Below are 24,248 nucleotides of genomic sequence, written 5' to 3'. Positions count from 1 at the left end.
ATAGGCATTGATGACTGCGTTCCCAACCCCTGTGTTAATGGTCAATGTGTCGACCTTGTTCGCCAGTTCTCATGCAACTGTGCTGGGACAGACTTCACGGGGACCTTGTGCGAAAATCGTGAGTTGTCTTGATGGTCCACAAATTGTCTGGGAAGAGTCTTTTGATTCTGATTGGTCAAAATGTAATATGATCTGGTTTTTGATTTTTTGAATAGCTTTAACAGACTTGTCTGTATGAACCCAGAAAAGGGGGCAGTTTAAAACAGAAGATTTTCTTGCTGCGAGTGTTTGGTTATGTTAATAAAAAGTAGTAAGAAAGTGAAATAAGCTAGAAACTTGAAATGGCAGTTTGAAAAAGTGCCAAGTAGCACACAGACTCCAAGTTGTTTGCAGAAATGTCATCCCCATATTGTTTCCCCTCCACTAAAAATGTTGTCATCCCAAAGTTGTCGTATTCAAGACAGAGGCTTTTTGGTAGATGAGCAACTAGAGCATTTCAACAGTCCTCTGGGTTGAATGATTCTTAATTCCTGTTGTTCTCATTACATCAGGGATCAACGACTGCCCTGCCACCAACCCATGTCTGAACGGCGGTACATGTGTGGATGGAACCAACCCTGGAGAATTTATTTGCCAGTGTGCGGTTGGATTTGCTGGAACACTTTGTGATAACAGTGAGTATTACACCTCAAGTCTGCTGTAGCTGGCGGCATGTAGTACATTTCAGCTCAATGAATCTGACACTCACTGACTCACATAACCTGACGTGCATCTGCTATTGTTGTAGGTAAAGACTTTAAAGTTGCACAAATTGTAATAGTGGCAAGCCTTCAAAGCTTTGATAAATGGCAACTATTGTGAGGAGAACACGGAGGTAGCACCCAGTGCTGGTTCACCATGAGAACAGCCGAACATGGCTTTCTAAGGTAGTGACCATCATGCCATGTGGTGAAGAATTCAGAATTACTTATGAGAAAGTAAATCTGATCACTGTCTACCATCAGTGGCACATAGCATATTCCAAGAATGACTTTGATCTCGCCCCATATTTTGTATTTTTCCCTTTTTGCCCATTTTGTGCCACTTTTCAAAGTGCTGTTTCCTAAAGTCATCACACTGCCTATTGTCTCATTATTTCAGTTTTGAAGAGTGCCACCATTGGAAAGGTGTTGAGCTTCTCCCCCACAGTGCGGGCAGGGTTGCCTAATTTGTGTCTTTCTGAATTTCCATTTGGGTCATTCTGTACATTTGGGCTCCATTTTTTTCCCGTCCCTGTTACGTCTGGCTTATGATTTTTAATGGTTAGAACTCACTGTTTAATTCCAAGTTTGAATAAGTACTGCAAATTACCTGCCAGACAAATAAAAATAGTTTGAAATCGATTTCAATGATACATCCTTTTTCAAACTTTTCAGATCGCAGATAAGTCAGAGGTAACAGGGACAGAAAAATGTCACACTTTGGACCCTAAATTTATAGAATGAGCCATTTTTTAGGAGGGGGGAGACAATTTCAGTAGGTCATTTATGTGTGCAGTTGAGTTTGGCGAAGAGTTCTGAAATAATCCAATCAAACCATGGTCCATCACTGGCCACTTATTACCTACATATCAATTTAGCCTTGTACCTAGGATGTATCTTGTGTACAGCTTACCAGGCAAATTGACTGTAACTGATTAAAGATTGCTCGTGAACATTCGGCTACCTTTATTTTTGTTTTAGATCCAGATGACTGTGCTGGCAATCCATGTTTGAATGGCGGCCGATGTATAGATGGAGTCAATGCGTTTACATGTGACTGCTCATTAGTGGACTACCAGGGAACTACCTGTGAGACACGTAAGTGGACATTTTCGCGTGGTTCTCATGTTTAATCATTTTATCATAAAAACATTGATTGAAGTTAAGCCATTTCTATTTGCCTTGGGTCTGTAACGTAGAGGAAGTCATAATGGGTCATGTGTCCTAGTGGTGTGGGTTTGTACCTTCCAATCATCGGGTCAGGGTTCGAATCCAGCTAGTGGCAGCATGTTGTGATCTTAGGCAAGTCACTTCACCCCTACGTGCCTCTCTCCATCCACAAGGAAATGGGTACCTATCATGTTCAGCTATTTGTGCCTGATATAGCAGTAGTAGGCTCCCCAGGGAGCTGAGATGAATGGAATATTCAGCTATTGTGAGTCCAATGTGCAGGGAAAATGATAATATATCGGCACCTCTGAATGACAGATACTGTCAGATATTGTGTGCTTTGATATTACAAAGACTAGCCAGGATTTCATGCAGTTCTTATAATCACCTGTGGCTTGCTTTCAACCACAAAGAGTATGAAGGAATTGATGGGTAAGGTTCAGTTTTTATTGGCGATGCTTGGCCCCAATATTCAAGTAAAATGTTTATTTCTAAAATATGATAAATACCAATTAGTCTGTTGGAAACTTTAACTGCTCCGTTCTCTGGTTTGCAACATTTTTCTTCCCTTTTAGGCATAGATGACTGCGTTCCCAACCCTTGTACCAATGGTCAGTGTGTGGATCTTGTTCGCCAATTCTCATGTGACTGTACCGGGACAGACTTTTCGGGAACTTTATGTGAAAATAGTGAGTTGTCAAACAAAAAATTTTTAATTCAGATTGGTTTAATTTAATTTGATCTGGTTTTGTTTGTTTTCGAAACATGTCTGTATGAATCTGTTATGTCAGCAAATCAACAAACCTGTTTTCCAAACAGGTTTGTAATATCCAAAAAGTTCCAGAAATCTGGTAAAAAAAAAATAAGACTGGAAATGTTGTCATCCATCAAGTTGCCATGAAAAAGACCAAGCATGATCTTGGTGGATGCAGTGGTGCACCCAGGTTTTGTCATTGGAGAGGGGGAACTGGGACCAGAATTTACGCCCAAAATAGCTCATGATGTTAATCAAGCTAATCCCGCCGATGGTCACACCATAGGGGACTGGGATTTATAGATATATCAAAGCTCATCGGCTAGTAGTTTAAGATGGAGGTGTGTATTGTATCTCTGGACAAAACAGAGCATTTCAACAGTACATCCTCTGGGTCAAATGATTCTGAATTCCTGTTGTTGTCACTGCATCAGGGATCAACGACTGCCCTGCCACCAACCCATGTCTGAACGGTGGTACATGTGTCGATGGAACCAACCCTGGAGAATTTATTTGCCAGTGTGCAGTTGGATTCACTGGAACGCTTTGTGACAACAGTGAGTACCCCAAGTCTACTGAAGCCGGCAGCCTCTAACTTACATTGCAGTAGTCAGGACATTCTCACTGACCTACATAAACTGGACCTACATCTGTTTCTGTTTTTGGCAAAGACTGAGGAGGTTTTGCACATTATTTAGACAGTAGGCAAGCCTTCAAAGCTTCCATGAATGGAAAAAAAATGGACGCGACTATAATGCTTGAGCCGTATGCTCAACACTGCATCTGAAGGCAAGGGCATTATCAGCATTCAGTCTCCTGAGCCAGCCTTACACTAACGTGTAAGACTGGCCAATTGCGCATATTTATTTCCATTTATAAATACTTTTTAAGTCAGAGAGTCAAAAGAAGTCGATATATGATTGATTTCCAGCAATTTTGTTCTAGAATTTTTCTTTCAGTCTTCTGAACACCTCTGTCCTTCTTATGGAATATTCCTTGTACAGATTGGCCAATTGGTGCACACGTGACGAGCCGTGTGCATATAAACTCTTGACCAATCAGAATTGATTAACCTGTCTTGTATCCAGATGCCAGGGGGTGATTTACGCAGTGGGCATTATTGTGCATCTTCTCAGTGTGCATTATCAAAATGTCAATACTTGGTCAAGTTGCATGTTGTTGAATAGGGAGACTGTCTGAGGTATTTATGAATAGCTTTGAATACCAGCTCAACTGGTGATTGGTTGATCTTGGCTAAGGCCTTGTCCGAAACGGGCTTCCAGAGCTACGGCAAGGTCTATTGTCTATGCGTCTCCATGCATTTCCAATGGAGCAAAGGCCTAGACCTAGCTCTAGACAACAGGTTCAGATGCAGCCTTAGTTGACTGTTGACTGGAAGTTTTAACTGCCCTTACTTTTGTTTTAGATCCAGATAACTGTGCTGGCAATCCATGTTTGAATGGTGGCCGATGTATAGATGGAGTGAACACATTTACGTGTGACTGCTCATTAGTGGACTACCAGGGAACCACCTGTGAGACACGTAAGTAGACATTTTGTCGTGGTCGTCTTGCTCATTGGTTGCTTTAAAAGACATTATGTAAAGTTTGGCCATTTCTATTTGCCTGGGTCTGTGTCGTTTGTGCATTGCATCTTTGTCTTAGGACTAGCCAGGGTTTTATGTACTTCTAAATCACTTATGGACAACTGTCACCCACACTGATAAAAGGTGTGAAGGGATTAGGAAGGAATCAGTCTTCAATATGCTTGGGCCCCCTGTTCCAAGGAAGAGCTTATTTTAAACAGGCCACAATCATCAACTAGAAGGTGGCAAACTCTAACTCCTCCATCCCTTGGATTGCAGCATTTGTTGTTTTTTTTTTGTTTAGGCATAGACGACTGCGTTCCCAACCCTTGTACCAATGGTCAGTGTGTGGACCTTGTTCGCCAGTTCTCATGCAACTGTGCTGGAACAGACTTCACGGGAACCTTGTGCGAAAATCGTGAGTTGTCTTGATTGTTCATGAGTATTGTCTTTCAAGAATCTTTGATTCTTCTACAGACTGGTATAAAATGCTGTAATATGTGTCAATGAAATGATCTGGCTTCCAATTTACATGGGGGCAGTTTACAAAGGGAGATTTTCATAGTTATTGATTGAAATAATCTATCAAAATCAACACACAAATTTTAAAAAGTGCCATTGTAGCACGCTATAGCCAAAAGGTTGCTTGAAATCTGATCCTGAAAAGTGTTCACCCTCAAATAAAAATGTTGTCATCGCCCAAATTGCCATAGACAAGCCAAATGCATATTGGTAGATGAAACAAAGCATTTCAACCTCTGGATTGAATTCTGAATTCCTAATGTTGTCATTGCATCAGGGATCAATGACTGCCCGGCAACCAACCCATGTCTGAACGGCGGTACATGTGTGGATGGAACCAACCCTGGAGAATTTATTTGCCAGTGTGCGGTTGGATTCGCTGGAACGCTTTGTGACAACAGTGAGTACCCCAAGTCTGTCCAAGTAACTGGACATACTTTTGCTGTTGTTGTAGGCATTGAATGTGATGTTACATGCTGTAGTAGGCAGGCCTTCAGCTTCGATAAATAGAAAAAAAGTATGAGAATATATGGAGCTAGTGCCCATGGCTATATGGGCATGATAACTTGCCTGGTATGATAATGACCATCAAACGCAGCTTAGGTAGTGACCATCATGTCAGGTGGTGACAAAGTCATGGTTAAGTGGAAATAGTCCTCACTGTCTGCTTTGAAGTCACAGTCATTGCCAAGAGTTTGCCAGGGGAGTGTTGCATTTTTTCCCAGAGTTGAATTTTTTTTGGGGGGGGGCGGTGGAGGGAACGCACTCATCAGCAATGTACAGATAAACCATGAACAGTGGAAAGGGGTCGACTTTGATTTTTTTTGGCAAGCAGATTGGTGATTTTTGTCCCCTTTCAGCATTTTAAAATTTTCTGTGTGTTTTTCCCCTCGTTTTTGTGTTTTTATTATTTTCCAGGGGGCAAACGCCCCCTTACTGCCTTGCAACTCCCATGCTTTGAGTGGCCTAGCATTCTGTAGGTAGGGGGGATATCAACCTCCCCCAGAAATTTGTAATAAGTGCCTTTTTGCCCATAGGTTCCCTTTTTGCCCATGATGCCCTTTTTGCCCATAGGTTCCCTTTTTGCCCATGATGCCTTTTTTGCCCATAGGTTCTCTTTTTGCCCATGATGCCCTTTTTGTCCATAGGTTCTCTTTTTGCCCATAATGCTTTTCTTGTCCATATGTTCTCTTTTTCCCATGATGCCCTTTTTGCCTATAGATTATCTTTTTGCGCATGATGCCCTTTTTGTCCATAGGTTCTCTTTTTGCCCATGATGCCCTTTTTGTCCATAGGTTCTCTTTTTGCCCATGATGCCCTTTTTGCCCATAGGTTCTCTTTTTGCCCATGATGCCCTTTTTGTCCATAGGTTCCCTTTTTGCCCATAGATGCCCCATTTCTGAGTGTGTTCTGTGTTACACAAGTCACACAGAACCTCGGAAATTGCCCAGCCACATCAAGACCCCTGCCTGTTGTCCAATTCTGTCAGATTTGAAGAGTGCCACAATTGAAATTGGTGTTGAGTGCCATTCTCCCTTCCTCCTACCGTGGGCAAAATTTGGGTTGTTTTGTTTTTCCAAGTTTCCAGTGTGGTTTGACAATGTTCAACAACCCTGACCGAAGAGGTATTGTATTCAAATGTGCCATTTTGTCAAAAAATTCGGAAATGATCCGGGAACCTAGGACCAAGTTTCATCAACAACCATTAATTAACCACTTGTCAATTTGCCTGGTACCAACTTGCCTCGTATTTTATGCATAGCTTTCCAGGCAAATCAACCAGTGATTGATAAATGATTGTTGATTAATTTAGGCATTGGTGACTGCTAACTTGAAGTTTTGGCAAGCTTTATATATATTTTTTTCCAGATCCAGATGACTGCGTTGGCACTCCGTGTTTGAATGGTGGCCGGTGTATAGATGGGGTCAACGCGTTTACGTGCGACTGCTCATTGGTGGACTACCAGGGAACAACCTGTGAAACACGTTAGTGGACGTTTTTGTTATGGTTCTCATGTTAGTTGATTAATCATAAAGACATTGTGTGAAGTTCAGCCATTCATATTTGCCTGTGGGTCTGTCTTGTTGATGAAGTCTGACATCTTTTTTGTTTAGACAAGCTAGGATTTTATGCAGTCCTACATCACCTGTGGCCACCTGTCCTCCAAATAAGTAAAGAGTGTGAAGGAATGAGGAAAACTTTAGTCTTAAACATTGATACTTCTTGCCCCTCTTTAGTTTCCAAAATGCCGTGAATGCCAAGAAGTCTGTGGAAAACTGCGATCCCACTTTGTTTTGAATTCCAATATTTCCTTTCTCTTCAGGCATAGATGACTGCGTTCCTAATCCCTGCGTTAACGGTCAGTGTGTGGACCTAGTTCGCAATTTCATGTGCAACTGTGCTGGGACAGACTTCACTGGGACCTTGTGTGAAAACCGTGAGTTGTCTTGATTTTCTACAACAATCTGTAAAGAACCTTTGATTCTGATTGGTCAAAATGTGTCATGATGTGATCTGGTTTTGGTTACATTTGAATAACTGTTACAGTCTTTTCTGTATGAACTAACAATGTAGAGTGGCAATGGAATGATATATCATTCCAGCTCATTGAGGACAAGGGGAGTTTTTCTTGTTGGTACCTGTTTATTTAAATTAAACAAATAGCTAATATATTGAAAAAGTCTGGCAGGACAGCACCCCAGTTTAAAAAGCCAAACATTGCTGGAAATTTGATCACCCAAAAAAAGTTGTCAGCCCCCAAGTTGCCATATGTAAGCCAAATGCATGTAAGGGAACGTTTCATAATTACAGAAGGCGGTATTTACTGCTTTACTGCTGTATTTTTGCAGTACCAGCATTGAGCCCTTTCGGGTAACTAGTGCAGTGCCGCTAAAAAAAAACAGCGGTGCCGCAGTAAATACCGCCTTCAATAATTATGAAACGCTCCCTTATTCAAGCATAGACATACCAAAATGTTACCACAGTCCCATGGCTTGAATGATTCTGAATTCCTGTTGTTGTCACTGCAACAGGGATCAATGACTGCCCTGCCACCAACCCATGTCTGAACGGTGGTACATGTGTGGATGGAACCAACCCAGGAGAATTTATTTGCCAGTGTGCAGTAGGATTCACTGGAACGCTTTGTGACAACAGTGAGTACCCCAAGTCCGCTGAAGCTGGCAGCATGAATCTTATATTGCAAGGAATAAGTCACTCACTGACCCACATAATCTGATATTTATATCTGTTATTGTTGTGTGCAAAGAACATGGAGTTGGGCACTGCAGTGGGCAAACCTTCACAGCTTTGATAAATGGCAAAAAGTATGAGAAAAATAACATGGTACCAATACCCAGCGCTGGATCAATATGACTTAAATGACAACTGTGCATGGCTGAGGTAGTGACCAGCATGTCACATGGTGATGAATTCACTGTCAATTTACTCAAAAATAAGCCTCAGTGTCCGGTTTTAGTGGCCTAGCATCCCAGGGGAGAGGTAAGGGGATATTTCTCTCCCCTCAGTATTCTCTAACAAATGCCATTTTCCCCCTCATAAGTGGTCCATATACCACAGCACTTTTTACAAAGTGCCCTTCAGGCTGCTAATGTTTCACTGGTTCCTCAGAAATTGTGCAGCCATGGCAAAGAACACTGCAAAAAGACCTATGCTGTCCATTTTGAAGAGTGCCACCATTTGAAATGATGTTGTGTCCCCTTCCTGTGTAGGAAGGGGGAGCCAACTATCGAGATGTGTCTAAGTTAGCAAGAGAGACATTATTGCACGCCATTCTGCAAAGTTGTACCTGATGCAACTGTCTCAACCATCTGCCTCCATGTTTGTGCAATTAGTCACAACAAAATGTTTCTATGTCATTGCATACTGTCGGGGATGGATCAGCAATGCTCTGATGCCATGTCTGACCAGTAACCCATTTGTTACAGTGCGCCACCAAGAGTTTGTCATAAAGAGGCCATTTTTCAGATTTACATGTGACAAATGCATGGCCGCCTTTCCTCAATTTGCATTTGAGCATACGTCAGTAGACAACTTAGAGCAATGTTTATTTACAGATTGGGACATTCAATGCAATCAAAAGAGGAAAGAATTAATTAAAACTGATACTCGAACAAAACATGCTAATCTTCCCTACAAACAATCGAAGAAATTCAAGTTCCCACATGCAGCTGGCGAGTAGAATTTGTGGACCGTGTCCCACAAGGTACAGTAAGAAAATAGCCTTTCCATGGCAAGCTTTTGATGAGCACTCTGGTACCCAGGAGATATTTTATGCATAGTTTACTACTCAAATTACCCAGTAGTTGATAAATGGTCACTGATCATTCTTGGCTCAGGTGGCTTTTAACTTCAACTTTTTTTCACTATCTTAATATTTGTTTTAGATCCAGATGACTGTGCTGGCAATCCATGTTTGAATGGCGGCCGATGTATAGATGGAGTCAACACATTTACCTGTGACTGCTCATTAGTGGACTACCAGGGAACCACCTGTGAGACACGTAAGTGGACCTTTCTGGTGGTTCTCATTCTCTGTTTGCTTTGCAAAGAAGTTGTGTAAAGTTCAGCCATTCAGGAGTTTACTTCCAAAATGCAATAAGCATTCATAGATGATTAGATTGTTAACAATTGTGTACCCCTCAATTCTTTGGTTGCAACATATTTATTCTTTTCAGGCATAGATGATTGCATTCCCAACCCCTGCATCAATGGTCAGTGTGTGGACCTTGTTCGCCAATTCTCATGCAACTGTGCTGGCACAGACTTCACAGGGACCTTGTGTGAAAATCGTGAGTTATTAATATTGTCCACACATTTTCTGGGAAGTCTTTGATTGTGATTGTCCAAAACATATTCCAGTTTTGGGTAATTTGAAAGTTTTTATAGACTAGTCTGTCTAAGCTATCAAGGTAGTACGTCGATGTCATATAAGCTCACAAGGGGCATTTTACACGGGGAAGTTTTTCTTGTTTGTAGTCATTTTATTTTTGTTTTTAAAAAAATTGCTATATATTGACAGAATCTTGCAGTTCAACAACATACCAGCTAAATATTGCCAAAGTAGCACACTGCATCCAAAATGTTGCTGAAAACCTGACCCTGACATTTTTTTCACCCTCAACTAAAAAAGTTGTCATCCCCCAGGTTGCCATAGGCAAGCCAAATGCATCTTGGTAGATGGACAAACCAGAGCATTTCAACAGTCCTCTGGGTTGAATGATTCTTAAATCCTGTTGTTCTCATTACATCAGGGATCAACGACTGCCCTGCCACCAACCCATGTCTGAACGGCGGTACATGTGTGGACGGAACCAACCCTGGAGAATTTATTTGCCAGTGTGCAGTTGGATTCTCTGGAATGCTTTGTAATAACAGTAAGGAGGCATAGCATCTTCCATAGCCTATGTCCCTTGTTTTTTTTTGTTTTTTGGGAGGGGAGGTGGGGGTGATTCAGAGGGTTGTAGTTCTGTTATAGTATTCATTACTGTGTTCTTTCTCTTATCATTTAAATTGTTATTAATTGCCAATAGCTTCATCTGTGAGGTGCTAGCATTAACTGCAGTCAAAGTTCAATGCTTCTCACATTGTTTTATCAGATCCTGATGATTGTGTTGGTACTCCGTGTCTTAATGGCGGTCGCTGTATAGACGGAGTCAACCAGTTCACCTGCGATTGCTCACAGGTTGACTTTGACGGGCCAACTTGTGAAACCCGTGAGTAGAAATTTTCAGATGAAGCACGCCCATGTTAGGAATGTTGTAAGATGTTTCTTTGGAACTGAACCCACAAAAATGAATGCAAAAAAATGGAATGATCCAGGGATTATCTCGCTTTGAAAGGTTTACTGTTCCACATGTGAAAACTTACCTGATATTTCTCTCTTCATATTGTTACTACAATCCAACACAAGACAGGGTCATGATTTGTCATTTGTTCATGTATGATTTGTTTTACAGGTGTAAATGACTGTCTCCCCAACCCATGTGCCCAAGGTTTGTGTGTGGATGGCATCCGGAGTTTCACATGCGACTGTACTGGGACAGACTTTGAAGGGACCTTGTGTCAAAATCGTAAGTTTTGGGGGGTTCAGCGACAAAAGCCTCCAAAGACAGAATACTTAATTTCAGTAGTTAAGACTTGATCTGTCAAAATTCTTGTTAGCTTTTTGGAAAAATGCAACTGCTGAATGGATAAGTCACTTTGTCTGTTTTTTTGCAAAAACTTCAGGCATAAATTGTTCAGCCTCAGAGGAAATTGGCTATTCTGTTCTTGTGGACAGAATTTGCCTTCTGAAGCAACTATTGTACTTAATCGGTTAATGGATTACCTCTATGCATTTAGCAGAGGTTTGGTTGCTTGTTTGAATACTGTGACAATATTGTTTTATAAATGTTTGGTCAGTCATCCCCAGCTCACATCAACTGCAGGACACAGTCATGGAGATGAAGGCTGAGATGAAAGAATAACTGTCAGTATGTGAAACTAATCGTTAAGTTTGAATTTGTATCTTTGCAGAGATAAACGACTGCCTTCCCAACCCATGCAGGAATGGTCTGTGTGTGGACGCCATCCGCAGCTTCACGTGTGACTGCACAAACACCGACTTCCAAGGGTTGCTGTGTGAAAATCGTGAGTTGATTCGATTGTTTATTTTCAGTAAAACAATAACAAGTAATGATTGTTCAATTAAGCGATGATTGCATTGAAAATCTGTGTATTTGTTTTGGGGCTCGTGTAGAAACCACAGACTGCCTTTCAAATATCGAAACACCATGTGGTAACTAAGAAATTCTTGAAAACCTCAAAAAATTTCATCTGCAAAACATTTTCAAAGGTTGGCCAAGGTGTTTGGGGAAAAACAGCATGTGTCTAAAAAAGATTTGCAGTTTGATGATTCAAAATCATTGCCAAAGAGGAACAGATAATCAGTCAACCTCATTTCGTTTGGTATTCCTTATTCTGCTGTTAACTTGAAGCTGCTACTGTATTTCTGTGTTGATTTAGAAATTGATGACTGCGCGAGCAACCCCTGCATTAATGGTGTTTGCCGAGACGGATTACGGTTGTATACTTGCGACTGCACCGGCACAGATTTTGAGGGCACCAACTGTGAAACACGTAAGTCAAAATGTTGTGACATTGCTGTATGGGGTTTTGTTACATGATTCGCAGCTCCCAATAAGGTTGAAAGTTGGCAAGACAGTTAATGTCTGAGACTGGGACCAAGATGGGGACCATGCAGTGAAAACTCTGAAGCATGCCTGACCAATTTCTGTTAGAATACATGGTCCTCCTGCTTCCAGTCTACATGCTTCAAGTGGGAAACTCATCATGCAGGCACAGGGTCATCCGTAGTTGGTGCAGGATGTGTGCTGAGCACGTGTAACCAATTTCTCAATGTGTCCTTCGTGTCCTGGGCACGTGCATGAGCCAGGTGAAAAACCTCCCAGCAGCCCGTCTCTTCCTTGCTGGTGAGGGAGTACTTTAACCCAGGGTGGATAACCTGAAGCATCTACACTGGGGAGGGGGGGTTCTTGAGCAGGAAGCCTATTATTGATGTGAGGTGTAACAGAGTCACACTCTGGCTCTTGGAGATGAATTATTGGTGAGAAAATGGACTACAACATGCAGTCACACACCCTTTAGGATACTGCAGTTTGGGCTGATAGCAATGTAACAGGTTTTTTTGCCTTTGTTTTATCATTTTCACAATTTCAGAACATAAACTTCCAATTTATTGAATTGCATGAAGAAAATGTGGCTATAGTCATGCATACCTTCCGTGATGATGACAGTTGTCTAGAAAATTTTTGTCATAAGTGAGAAAATATTGATACAGTTTTTCACTTGAGATATTTCACTTGGCTATAGAAAACGGACTCTGCATACATGAGAAAGTGCAAATTTCCTGAGCTTACAAACCCCAATACATGCTCTCACACAATAAGTTTTTGACTTGTGAATGGTTTTTACAAAATGCCAAATTTGTTTGTTTGGGTTTTTTTGACATCTGATTTGGAACAGGAGTGAACGACTGCCCTGTTCCAGACCCTTGTGAGAACGGTGGGGTGTGTGTGGATGGAACAACACCCCAAGCTTACTCCTGTCAGTGCCCAGCTGGATTCACTGGCTTCCTGTGCAATAACGGTAACATTGTCATATCCCAAGGATCCCTCATTAATGGAATCCACACCCCTCAACTTTCCACAGAATGTGCACAAGAACTAGCATCTCTGTATGAAATAGAAGACACACTAGCTTGGGTTCATAATTGAAATGGCACATTTGTGTTTGTCAGTGATAGTTTACGTTTGGAGTTGAGATTATTTTGGCTGTACCTCAGCACATTATGCCAATACGGCGTTTTCTTTGAAAGTGACACTTTTCATCTTCATGGTTGAAATCTTGCATAACTAATCAATTGAAAAAGAACTAGGAGCTAAGTAAATAAAGTTAGTCACTCATTGAAACAATTGCCAATCACAATCACACATATCCCAAAACATGAAAAGTTCTTGTGTCCTTACCTTGTTTTATAATTCAAACTCCAAAAGAGCACACTTTTCCCAATAGTTCTCTTCAGTAATCTTTGCTTTTTGTGGTCATCACTTTGTTTTGTGGTTTTATTTAGATCCAAACCAATGTGACTCCAACCCATGCATTAACGGCATCTGTCTGGATGGAGTAAACATGTATACCTGCGTCTGTGCAGGCACCGACTTCACGGGCACCAACTGCGAGACACGTAGGTTTCAGAAACCCACATCTTAATAAATTTGTACTCTCTGTGTCGTGAACTCATGCAATACATACAATTTAATGTTTCCATTTTTGCAATAATCATTGATCATTACTTTAGGAAATGAAGTTTTGGGTCCTTGGTTCAGTTGAAGATAATCTGTTTAAGGAGCAGCAATAAAACGATAGATAGGGCGTCATTTTTCAAAGGTAGTCAAGTTTCAGCATTGCCAGCAGTACTTAACAGTTGAGGCATTGTGAAAAGAGGAACTTACATTTCATCTTTCCTAGTCTTGGTCACGAAATTTTAAACACATTTCTGTGATTATCCAGGAGTTTGCCAAAATCACAAATGAATCTTACTTCAAATATAATTCAAGTTTGTGCTGGAGTGGGGTCATTAAAAAAAATTTAATGACTCCATGCTCTTGTGCCAAACTCTGGCAGGCATTGACGACTGCAATCCCAACCCTTGCCTGAATGGTGGCCGTTGCACGGATGGTGTCCTGAGCTATACCTGCAGTTGTGTGGCTGGTTACGCTGGATCACGGTGCGAGACAGGTACGTGATTGACTGCAGCATCCCCTACTCCATCAGGTTTCAACCTGCTAGCAAGGTTACACACTTGCCCTGCACAATCTTGGCAACTGAGTGCTCTCTGTGTTAGGGACCAGAGATTTGAGTGTTGATGAGTTCCACCCAACGGTGTTTGTGAATTTTCTCTCACAAGCTCTTGCAAAATAAAGAGTCTTTATGATACTTAGTAAATTATATTGTCAAAGGGTAAAACCAAATATTAAAATGTATCTCATTGCTCAGCTGATAGTAGGGAGGACAGTTCAATCCTCAACTTTTAGGTAAATATCATAAAGGGAAAAGAAAGGGGCTTGTCAGCCAATAATGGGCCATGACTTGAAGGTTCCATGGGTCAGCATTTCAAGATAGCTGGTCTGGGTATTATCCCGTGGCCCACTGCTACTCTGTTTTGTGCATTAAAGTCAAGAGAAAGTCTCAAGGGGTGAAGGCCACATATTGTTTGGGGGGCATGCATAAATTGAAAGGGCCATTGTACGATCAATGTACAGAAGCCAGCTATAAGCATGAGTGAGATTTGTCAGGATTTTTTGTGATTTCAGGATTTTGTTCATGAGGATTTTTCTGATGTAAGAATTTTTCAAACAATATCTTTTTAAATCTGGTAAATCCTGAGTTTACCATTAAGGAGATTTTATGTATAAAAGTTGACAGAGAGTACAAGAAATGGCCATTTCAAGTTAAGGAATGCTTGTAGGGAAACATGAATGTGCATGCCATAGACCCTAAATTGCTGTGGGGCTCTCAAAACCTCTAGTGATCAGTTTGTGGTAATTTTATTTTCACCCAATCTCGCCCTTGGTTAAGGCAGAGTGCACTGTAGCCTTTGTATACCAACCAATTTTGAACAGGCATGTTTAGCCATGCCACATTTATGTGAATGGAAAATAGTAAAAAATAACGTAGAAAGTCATTTTTCGTCCTGACATGATGTTTCTCGTAGGTGGTACCTTGTTTTTTGACTGGTTGTAGGATTTTCACATCCTTGAAATTTTGTTTGTTTCTGTTCAGATGTTAATGAGTGCATCTCCAATCCTTGCGAGAACAATGGCAACTGCCAGGATTTGGTCAATGCTTATATGTGTACCTGCCAGCCTGGGTTCATTGGACCTACCTGTTCAGTCAGTAAGTATACAGTAGGGCCCACACTTCAATAAAAAATCTTGTCCTGCCCTCAAGAAACTCCTGGGTCAAATTGAGCCTGAATCTGGGTCCATATTTGCTTGATACTTTAGGTTTGAAAATGACATTTTCATAGGTCATTTGACTCCTAAAAGTGTGCATATTTTTTACCTGAATGAAAGTTGAGAAGAATTGGACCCAGATTCCCAACCAATTTGACTCAGGAGTTTTAAGTGGATGGGCAGCTTACGCATTGCTCAAGCCAATGAGAGATCAATAGTATTGTGGGTGACAACCCTCTGTCTCCTTTCACCTCAGTGATGTGACTAGGGGATGTTTTTTTTTTAATTTTGAAATGAATATGACCATATACTGCTAGTGTGCTTCAAATTCCTTTGAGGAAAATTACGTACAGCCCCTGCCCCCCGTGCCCTCTGAAAACGTTCACCCCATCTTCACCATTGTTTCAATTCTCTGTCATTCGTGTCAGATCCAGACGATTGTGCCGCCAACCCGTCACAGATAAAGTGCCTAAACGGGGGTACCTGCCAGGATGCAGTGAATGGCTACACCTGCCTCTGTCCAGCTTTCTTCTCGGGTGATCGCTGCCAGAACAGTGAGTTAGACACAAACCTGTAGTGGTGTAAATTTGTTCCAAAAATGGGGGGGGGGGCGGTTGGGATGGGAATTGTTTGTGCAAAATTTGTTACTGCACTGTGACTTTGTTGAAACTCTGAGACAATATTGAGGAGTGGTATTTCCTACAATGCCTACCCATTGTTCTTTGTTGGCTCCTTGGGGGATGGCACATGCATTCAGCCTGTCTTTGGAGCCTCTCTGAGTGTGTCCAAACTCAGTGGGAATCACCAGAGGGTAGGGATGAGTATAGACGCCATGCAGCACTACATGCAGCATTTGACAAAACATATTTAAAGATCCATTGCAATTTGACACAGGGGATCCCTGTTTGTTTAGATGTTGTTCCTCACAAAATAGTTAATCTAGGCTGCAAGCAACTAAAAACAGGAGATTACTCAACAGGAGAAATTTAGGAGAGGCAAAAACATCAGAAGGATTAAAGGTTTCATGTCACAGACAATGGAGTAACACTACACCCTTTGAGCTATCTTGGATATTGGAACTCCCTCCCCCCAGGATTTAAGCCAAGTTCTTTGTAAAGCTGCTCATTACAGAAACATGTAAAGATGCATTTTCACACATTACTATTCCATGGTCACAGGAACATGTTTAGCATGACGGTCATCGTTGGTACTGACAGCATCACAAGGACATTCTAAAGACCGGTTCATACGTCAGGCAAATGTGAAAGTGAAGCGAGTTTGATGTCACAAAAGAGTTGCAGCAAAATGTTGCTGAAGTTGAATTGTGTTCAACTTTTTAAAATTCACAGGGTGAATATTTGATATAACGTCACAAATTCATGGTTGTGTTTGCTTTCGGGCCAATCACGAACCGGCCTTAAGTCCCAAGAGACCAGCCCATTAATCTTGCCGACAAAAGAGAACTTGATTGTCATGATACATAGTCTGAGGTACATAGGCCATTTTCATCACTCAAACCTCTCTCTTTTTTTTGTCAATCCTTCAGATGACAATGACTGTGCTACCAACCCCTGCATATTTGGTATCTGCAGGGACGGAAACAATCAATTCACCTGTGAATGTACCCCTGGTTACACCGGCACCCTTTGTGAAATAAGTGAGCCCTTCTAATTTTTACGCTCAACTCAGCCTTTTTTTGTATTGCCCAACAAACATTGAGAGGGAATAATCTGTATAAAGGGTCATCACATTTTTTTCAACAATTGTCAATTGCTGAGTGGTTTGTCCACTTAATATTTATTCTTATGGGAAAATTCTATGGGGTCTGATATATTGCTTGATCTAACTCAGAAGCTTTGTAATTAAGTCGGGTATCTGTCTAGATTTGATTACAATTTTTTGTCCTCTTCCTACAGACGTGAACGAATGCTTCAGCACTCCATGTCAACACCAGGGTGTATGCATTGACATGGTGAACTTCTTCCGATGTGAATGCACAGAGTACTTCCAGGGAGTGGTGTGCGAAATACGTGCGTAGACTCTTTCAAGAAGTTTGAAATTCCTTTTGCTTCTTATTTACCATGGTGGGCATTCCTTTCCCTCCCCAACACCCACGACCCTGTCTAACTTAATGAGTCACAAGTTGTTGGATCCACTTCTGAATTCTAGCTCTTTAAACGAAAATCGTAATTCTCGCACAGTGCAAATCAGCAAGCAACCTCAACATTTCTTACTAACATATTGTGCCTGCATGTATGTGCCTCAGGATGCCCAAATTCCTGGAAAAATAGCCTTGAGACTCATATTGTTGGATATAGTATCACATGGAGTTTTGACACCACCCTTGGCTCTCTTAGCAATACCCCTATGGTACATTAATTAATACCATTCCCTGTTAACTTCTTTTTTTAACCCCTGTTTCCTTGTAGCGCGGGCAGCCGATGTTGTCGTCACAACCATGGAGCCCAACCGGATCCGTGGCACTTTCGTCAACATCATGGCTGATGACCCTCAGTCCAGGTACCAAGTCAGGGTGACAAACCCCCAGGGGCAGCAGGTACAGGTTGTCGAGTACACCCCAGCAGACGTTGTCAACGGCATGATCAACTTTGAGGTGGGCGGCCTGAGCCCGGGCACTGACTACACGGTGGACCTGTCTGTGGTAAATGGCAATGGCCAGACGTTCAACCTGGACTCACTGAATACACGGACTACAAGTAAGCACATGCTTGATAATTGCTACCTGAAGTATAACTGTGGAATGGAACTTCCATTTTTGCAGTTCAGGGAACAAATAATTCAATAAAATGTGACTAGAGACTCAGCAAACACACAGATAGCTAGTGAGCCCATGCTCAACACTGATTGCCACCAATAGTTTGACTCTGCATCAGAACTTCCATTCACTATAAAATGGAACTTCCATTTGTCTTGGAATGAAACCTTTTCTTCTGCACTGCAGAAGATATATTAAGATATATAATACGTATATTCAGTGTTTTCAATGACCCACAAAACACACCCATTAAAAAAAGCCCACACTCAATGTAATTGCAACTTCAAGACACAACTTCAACTTATCCATCAATTTTTCCGATCTTGCCATTAAAACACCAAAATGCCTTCCTTGCTTGTTTTTGTTTATTGTCATCAGCCATCTGCAACACCAACATCTGCCTGAATGGAGGTACATGTCGTGAGGTCGCCACCCCCCAGGGGTACGTCTGTGACTGTGCGGTTGGCTTCGAAGGCACCCAGTGTGAAACTAGTAAGTGGCAAATCAAATCTCAATAACAAGATATGTTTTGCAGATAATGAGCTTGTCACCGGAGGCTGTTTAACCCAAAGAGAACGAAGGGTGGGGATCTACTCCACCCCCATCTGACAGTTTCTCTTATATTATCACCTTGCACTTTTTTTCGTTGGACCTTCAGGAGTGCGTGTTGATGCCAGTCATGTTTTACAATCCTTTTTTTTAAAACAAAGTTAGTGGAAATTTTACATATCGATCTCATGTAATCCCATTTATCTGAGATCAGTCACCCCAAAATCTTAAGTTTTCCCTTTGATACGTTCTCAGTGTATGCTGGCCGACACGCACGAGGGCGTAATTTATAATTGAATGCCACAATCAACGCCACAAGTATTTGTTCAGTCTTTATTGCCACACCCTCATTTTTTTTTATCACTCTGGTGTGCGCCCGTAGAGCAAAACTTGTTGCCACCACAAGCCGTGCACAGCGGCAAAGTTCCAAAGACTTCTTTGTGTTGTTTGTGTACAAAACAAATTAGGGAGTAGCATGTTTAAATGTCAACCAGTGATGGGTCAAGCATATGTGTCTGCTTAACCAGTCGGTCCTGCCTGTGTGGACAGATGGCCTGATTGAGTTTACACATAGTGGTCAGTCCTTTGGCAAAGTGGTTGTTCCTTTTGTTTGGTCAAAAACAGATATCAACGAATGTAACAGCTCACCATGCAGGAACAACGGAAATTGCCAGGATCTAGTTGGTCAGTTTCGTTGCAACTGCGTGGGACCCTGGACCGGCCCAACCTGCACTGTCCGTAAGTAGTTACCTAAATCACTTTGAAATATCTGTTATTAGTTGATTTCATAAATTCATTTTACATAAAATCAGTACCTCCATCAGTCTGTGCCCCAGCTATTGAGGGCACTGTTTGACTCGGCAACCATTAGCTTGTACCCTGCGCCCATGCACTAAGACCCATGGATATCTGCTAAATTTCAATCATGCTCATTGGATAATTTTTCAGCACTTCCAGACAAGGGAGTAGGTTGCTCAGTGCTGCTAAACAGAGAATTTTTATGCGCATAAGGCATTTACTTTGCAATGAATCTTTGTAATGAGTAAGAGCTGCAGCAGGATAACTTTATGATTACAGGCGTTAACAAGTATGCAGAAATATATTTTAGCAATTTATCATTAACAGATGAATGATGGCTTTAAACAGTAGTTATCTGCTAACCGCCCACAGTGGATTCTAAGTAGGCATTCATTCCTAAATAGTTGTCTGACTCCTTTATTTCCAATGGGATATCACAGCCACCTCAGTCAACTTCAACGCTGGCGCTTCGACCACCGAGTCTGTGCAGGTCATCTGGAACCAGCCTGTCGGGACCGAGGTGCCCAACTATGTGGTCACCTTGGAGAACATTGGGGGCGGAGTCCTGACCACAGCCACGGTGCCCGCCACGGACGTGGTCAATGGCTTGATAGACTTCACGTTCCATGCACCCCAACCAGGGACGAACTACGTGTCCAAGCTCTTTGCGCTGCTAGATGATGGGTCACGGTGGCCATTGGCGACCTTGAGCACCAGCTCTGGAAGTAAGTGGAGTTGGAGAAAAAATCTTAAATCCTAGAGTGCTCTGGGCAGATTGAATGTGTAGAGGGCATAATTCCATTAGAAAAAGATGTACTTATTAAAAACAAATTGGCACAAGGAGAATGATTAGCTTATGGTAGCCTTCCAGCTGGGAAAGTCCTTGTGTCCCTAGGGAAGATACTTGCTCCAGTTAGTGGTCAAGTCAGTACAGTTAGCACATTTGACAGCAAGAAGGCTTATGCCATATTTTGTCAATCAGACCTAAATAACCCTTTTACTGCCATGAACAGCTAGAGGATGAAGGTGTAGTGATAAAAAACAATATCTGCCTTGAAATGTTCTTCTTTATAAACTATTTATTGGGTATCTGTGGTATATGTGGTTAAATTGTGCCTACCTACATTGGGAGGACAACCTGTATATAATATTGTGGCGGGCATCCCCGGGCCTACCCTGAGTTGATGGGATCAAACCAAGCACTATTAGTGGCAGAGTCGATCTTCCCAACCTAAGGCTTTTCCCCAGACGAGAGACCACACAGAGCGACCTCAAGGCAAAGGGTGCGGGACCGTTTTGGAGGAAATATACCGCCGATTGTGACCGAGTGTTAATTAGTCTCTGTTGAATTACACAATCAACCTGTAAAGAAAGTAATCCTTGACGGAAGAACTGTCGGTACAGGACGTTCAATTTATTCAACAATAATCAACACAAATCAACAAATGAAATGTACAGTGAAGTGATTGGGAGATTGGTTTGGTTGCCTGTGTATTTACTTAATTGGATTGAGCACTAATTTAGCGTAGGGCCGCAGCAGCAATACGCCAATGCATCAACTATGCACCATGCGCATCAGCCATTCACTGTGCACCAACCACACACAGCGCATCAACAAAGTCACACTGCGTCAGCAATGCACCACTGCATAAGCAACGCACCTCTGTGTAAACAATGCACACCGCTGTGTAAACCATGCACACTACATGCACTGCATCAACAATGCACACCGCGTCAGCAACGTACAACTTGTACAACTTCGTACGAGCTTCACCTAACGTGCATGCGAGCCAGCGTCAGCAACGTACAGCTCTCACAGCTTTGTACTTGCAACGCGTCAGCTACACACACTAGTCAGCCACGTACAGTCTATACAATCACGTACTTGCAACGCATCAGCACCACGCAACACTTCGCACAGCGCTGACAATGCCTTAGCTCCGTGCCAACTCACCAACTTCACTCTGCGAAGTCCAACACGCAACCAACTATAATGCGATCGCAGCGCTCTCTGCCGTAGCACGACCATGTGCACACAGCGCGCTACGCTATGCCTAGCCAGCACACGTTACCAAGTCACTAGCCAATCAGGTACGTGCACTGCAACTCATTAATAAAATTAGACTAGCTCTAGTCCTATACACTTTCCGTCACAATATGGTTTGGTTGTATGTAGCGTCCAGTGACATGAGGGTCAGTCAGCATTTTCCCTTTGATGAACAATTTACCACCAGCAATATGTACGACTGGGCCGTGCGAGAATGGAGGGACCTGCATCGATGCTGCTGGTACCCCGCTGGGCTATCGCTGCTTCTGTGTAGCTGGCTATGAAGGGGACAACTGTCAACTTGGTAAGTTTACTGATTCAAGACAAAGTTGAGTACCAGAATTTGAGCCACTCTCTGTGTTGATACCACTTTTGTTGACAAGTGGTGCATGTGCATTGTGTGCCTCTCCAACCGATAGGGTATTTTGTGACTCTTGCCAAACTGTATGCTTTCCTCACCTAAGTTTCAGCTATAATATTTCTTATAAGGATTTAATTTCTTTCATTTTTTTTCATTTGACACCAAATGGTCCTCATGTTGGCAATAATATTCAGAAAGTTATCAATTTTGAGCTTTATCTAATTACAACATTGTGACATCGTCTTATAGATTCTGATATACCTTTCAAATCTGTGAAAAAATAACGTTTTTTTTCTTACAGATATTGACGAGTGTGCCAGCAACCCATGCCTGAACAATGCCCAGTGCGTAAATGCAATAAATGCATTCTCATGTGTCTGCACTGTTGGCTGGATGGGGGTTATATGTAATATCCGTAAGCATAACTTTGACTTCTCTTTAGCAAGGATTTTTTACAGAGGTCTCTCCTCATCAAAAAATCAACACTTTGTGGTCTCTGAAGATGGTTGACTTATAAGAAGTAGTTAACCTGATCGAGGTCAGGATGCTCAATTTTCAACCAGTTTCAGCCTGCAACTCTTGAAGTATCAAATCTTGACTAAGGGACCAGGAACTAGCTCAATTTGTTTTTGCTATTTAGATGACAGAGTGGATGCGAGACAGTCAAATATGACTAATATTCACATGCCCCTCATCCTAAAGCTACAAGGCAACTTTCCCTAGCTTTCGCAGAGTCACAATATGGAACCATTTGTTTTCAATAGAGTTCATTCTGAACATAAAAGCTTGAAACCATTTTATGAAGTAATAGTTGTGTCAAGTGTGATTTAACTTCACTAATTTGGGGAGGTTTATAAGATTTGACATTTTCTACTTAATGCAGCCTCCTCTAACCTGTTTATGTTGGGCGAGATCACAAACAACACGGTGCAGGTCCGTTGGCCCAGCATTGACATGGCCGGAACCAACTTCATCTATGTGGTGGAGGTGACAGACCCCAATGGCGTGATGGGCTCCATTGAGATCCCGCCAGTGCCCAACGCTGACCCCAGCTATGTCTACAACCAGCTCATCACGGGCTTGCAGCCCTCCACCCAGTATCAGATCCGGCTGATCATCAGGGCTGATGGCACCCCCTACGTTGTGGGCACCCAAGTACCTACCACTAGGAGTAAGTGGTGACAGTTGGTGGCACAGCATGGGGGAGTTGGTTACACCCCACCTGTTGTAACAAGTTACCTGTTTTCACAAGTACCTTTTCTCATAAGCGGCTTCTGTTTTTTAACCCTGTGTAACCCAGTGCTTTGCCAGCATTGATCAAATGTATCATGCATGCCACCGTGAATAGTGCTGGCTATTGCATTGGATAGTGCTGACATTGGAAAAATGTGTCAAGTGGTGTCACTCACTGGCAGTGGAAGCTGAGTCGGAGGGCCATGGGGCCCTGCTCCCCACCCCCCACTCTTTTCACTGGGGGTAATGGCCTGATGGTTTCACAAATGCCCCTCCCCCGGAAATCATTATGCCATGCCACCACTGACCCAATCCACTTCCTGCTTTTTATGGATGCTGGTGACCATTTCAAAACCCAGCACAATTGCTAGGTGCCCTTTTCACATCTACTGACCCCCCCCATCAAAATGACTTTTTCTACAATTCCAGAAGTGATTTTTTCCTCATGCTTGACTTCGTTTCCTGCTGCTCTCGCTGAAGGCCTCTGTTCAGAACTTGATACCGTTTTTCCAGACTACAATAATTGTTTCAAATGTTTAAAAGGCTTCATTCAAATTGAAGGGTTTATGTGGTGAAAACTTTTCCATGCAAATTAGTAAGTTTTGAAGAAGGGTTACGTTGTTCAACAGTTGTGAACAATTGTTCTGAAGAGGTTATATTCAGCTTTTGAAGTGCTGCTAATTTTATGAATTCAGTGGATTACTCTTGCTGCATTTCTGCTGAATGTCTAGATCAAATCGTCCAACATGGTTCAGTGTTTCATCAACATTTTTGTTAATGTTGTCACAATCTCTCCTGGCTTTTTTTAAAACTAGCTTGCCAAAATAGATAACTCCCGTGATCCATGTCCAATACTCCAATGTTTTTATTTCACTGTTTGTCTCGAATAATGTCAGACCTATTGAAGAGCATGGTTGATCAGAAATAGACTAATTGTGACGATGATGTTGTTACCAGGTGTGTGCACAGATCAGCCGCCATGTCAGAACCAAGGAATCTGCATAACTGATTCCAGCACTCAGGAAGGCTACAGATGTCTCTGCCCTGATGGCTGGACAGGCCTTAACTGCGATCAAGGTATGTTGAGTCTTAAATAAGGAAAAACAAAATTTTCTTATGAGCCATTGAGTTTGGTGCTGTCCATAAAGTATATATGCAACGGCCATCCCCTCTC

General features: G+C 42.1%; 1 protein-coding gene across 2 annotated transcripts in view; it reads left to right on the top strand.

Annotated features, from left to right (window-relative positions):
• Positions 1-24,248, top strand: part of LOC110981781 (uncharacterized) — a 79,028-nt gene that overhangs the window by 22,180 nt on the left and 32,600 nt on the right. The window contains exons 18-50 of one of the 2 annotated variants that reach the window (XM_087139420.1): positions 5-118; positions 552-674; positions 1,722-1,838; positions 2,486-2,599; positions 3,099-3,221; positions 4,091-4,207; positions 4,554-4,667; positions 5,049-5,171; positions 6,641-6,757; positions 7,096-7,209; positions 7,805-7,927; positions 9,179-9,295; positions 9,470-9,583; positions 10,046-10,168; positions 10,391-10,507; positions 10,751-10,864; positions 11,310-11,423; positions 11,799-11,912; positions 12,819-12,941; positions 13,426-13,539; positions 13,980-14,093; positions 15,138-15,251; positions 15,739-15,864; positions 16,857-16,967; positions 17,227-17,340; positions 17,740-18,027; positions 18,465-18,578; positions 19,260-19,373; positions 19,874-20,158; positions 21,668-21,784; positions 22,143-22,256; positions 22,725-23,012; positions 24,032-24,151. In XM_087139420.1, coding sequence (XP_086995546.1) covers positions 5-118; positions 552-674; positions 1,722-1,838; positions 2,486-2,599; positions 3,099-3,221; positions 4,091-4,207; positions 4,554-4,667; positions 5,049-5,171; positions 6,641-6,757; positions 7,096-7,209; positions 7,805-7,927; positions 9,179-9,295; positions 9,470-9,583; positions 10,046-10,168; positions 10,391-10,507; positions 10,751-10,864; positions 11,310-11,423; positions 11,799-11,912; positions 12,819-12,941; positions 13,426-13,539; positions 13,980-14,093; positions 15,138-15,251; positions 15,739-15,864; positions 16,857-16,967; positions 17,227-17,340; positions 17,740-18,027; positions 18,465-18,578; positions 19,260-19,373; positions 19,874-20,158; positions 21,668-21,784; positions 22,143-22,256; positions 22,725-23,012; positions 24,032-24,151 — 4,368 coding nt within the window. The remainder of the gene's footprint in view (positions 1-4; positions 119-551; positions 675-1,721; positions 1,839-2,485; positions 2,600-3,098; positions 3,222-4,090; positions 4,208-4,553; positions 4,668-5,048; positions 5,172-6,640; positions 6,758-7,095; positions 7,210-7,804; positions 7,928-9,178; positions 9,296-9,469; positions 9,584-10,045; positions 10,169-10,390; positions 10,508-10,750; positions 10,865-11,309; positions 11,424-11,798; positions 11,913-12,818; positions 12,942-13,425; positions 13,540-13,979; positions 14,094-15,137; positions 15,252-15,738; positions 15,865-16,856; positions 16,968-17,226; positions 17,341-17,739; positions 18,028-18,464; positions 18,579-19,259; positions 19,374-19,873; positions 20,159-21,667; positions 21,785-22,142; positions 22,257-22,724; positions 23,013-24,031; positions 24,152-24,248) is intronic. The other variant, XM_087139421.1, reaches the window with a different exon arrangement.

Source organism: Acanthaster planci, linkage group LG07, assembly GCF_054643075.1.
Source record: "Acanthaster planci isolate LZ-2023a linkage group LG07, COTS_SCS, whole genome shotgun sequence".
Taxonomy (NCBI): Eukaryota; Metazoa; Echinodermata; class Asteroidea; order Valvatida; family Acanthasteridae; genus Acanthaster; species Acanthaster planci.
This window is presented reverse-complemented; position numbering and strand designations above follow the sequence as displayed.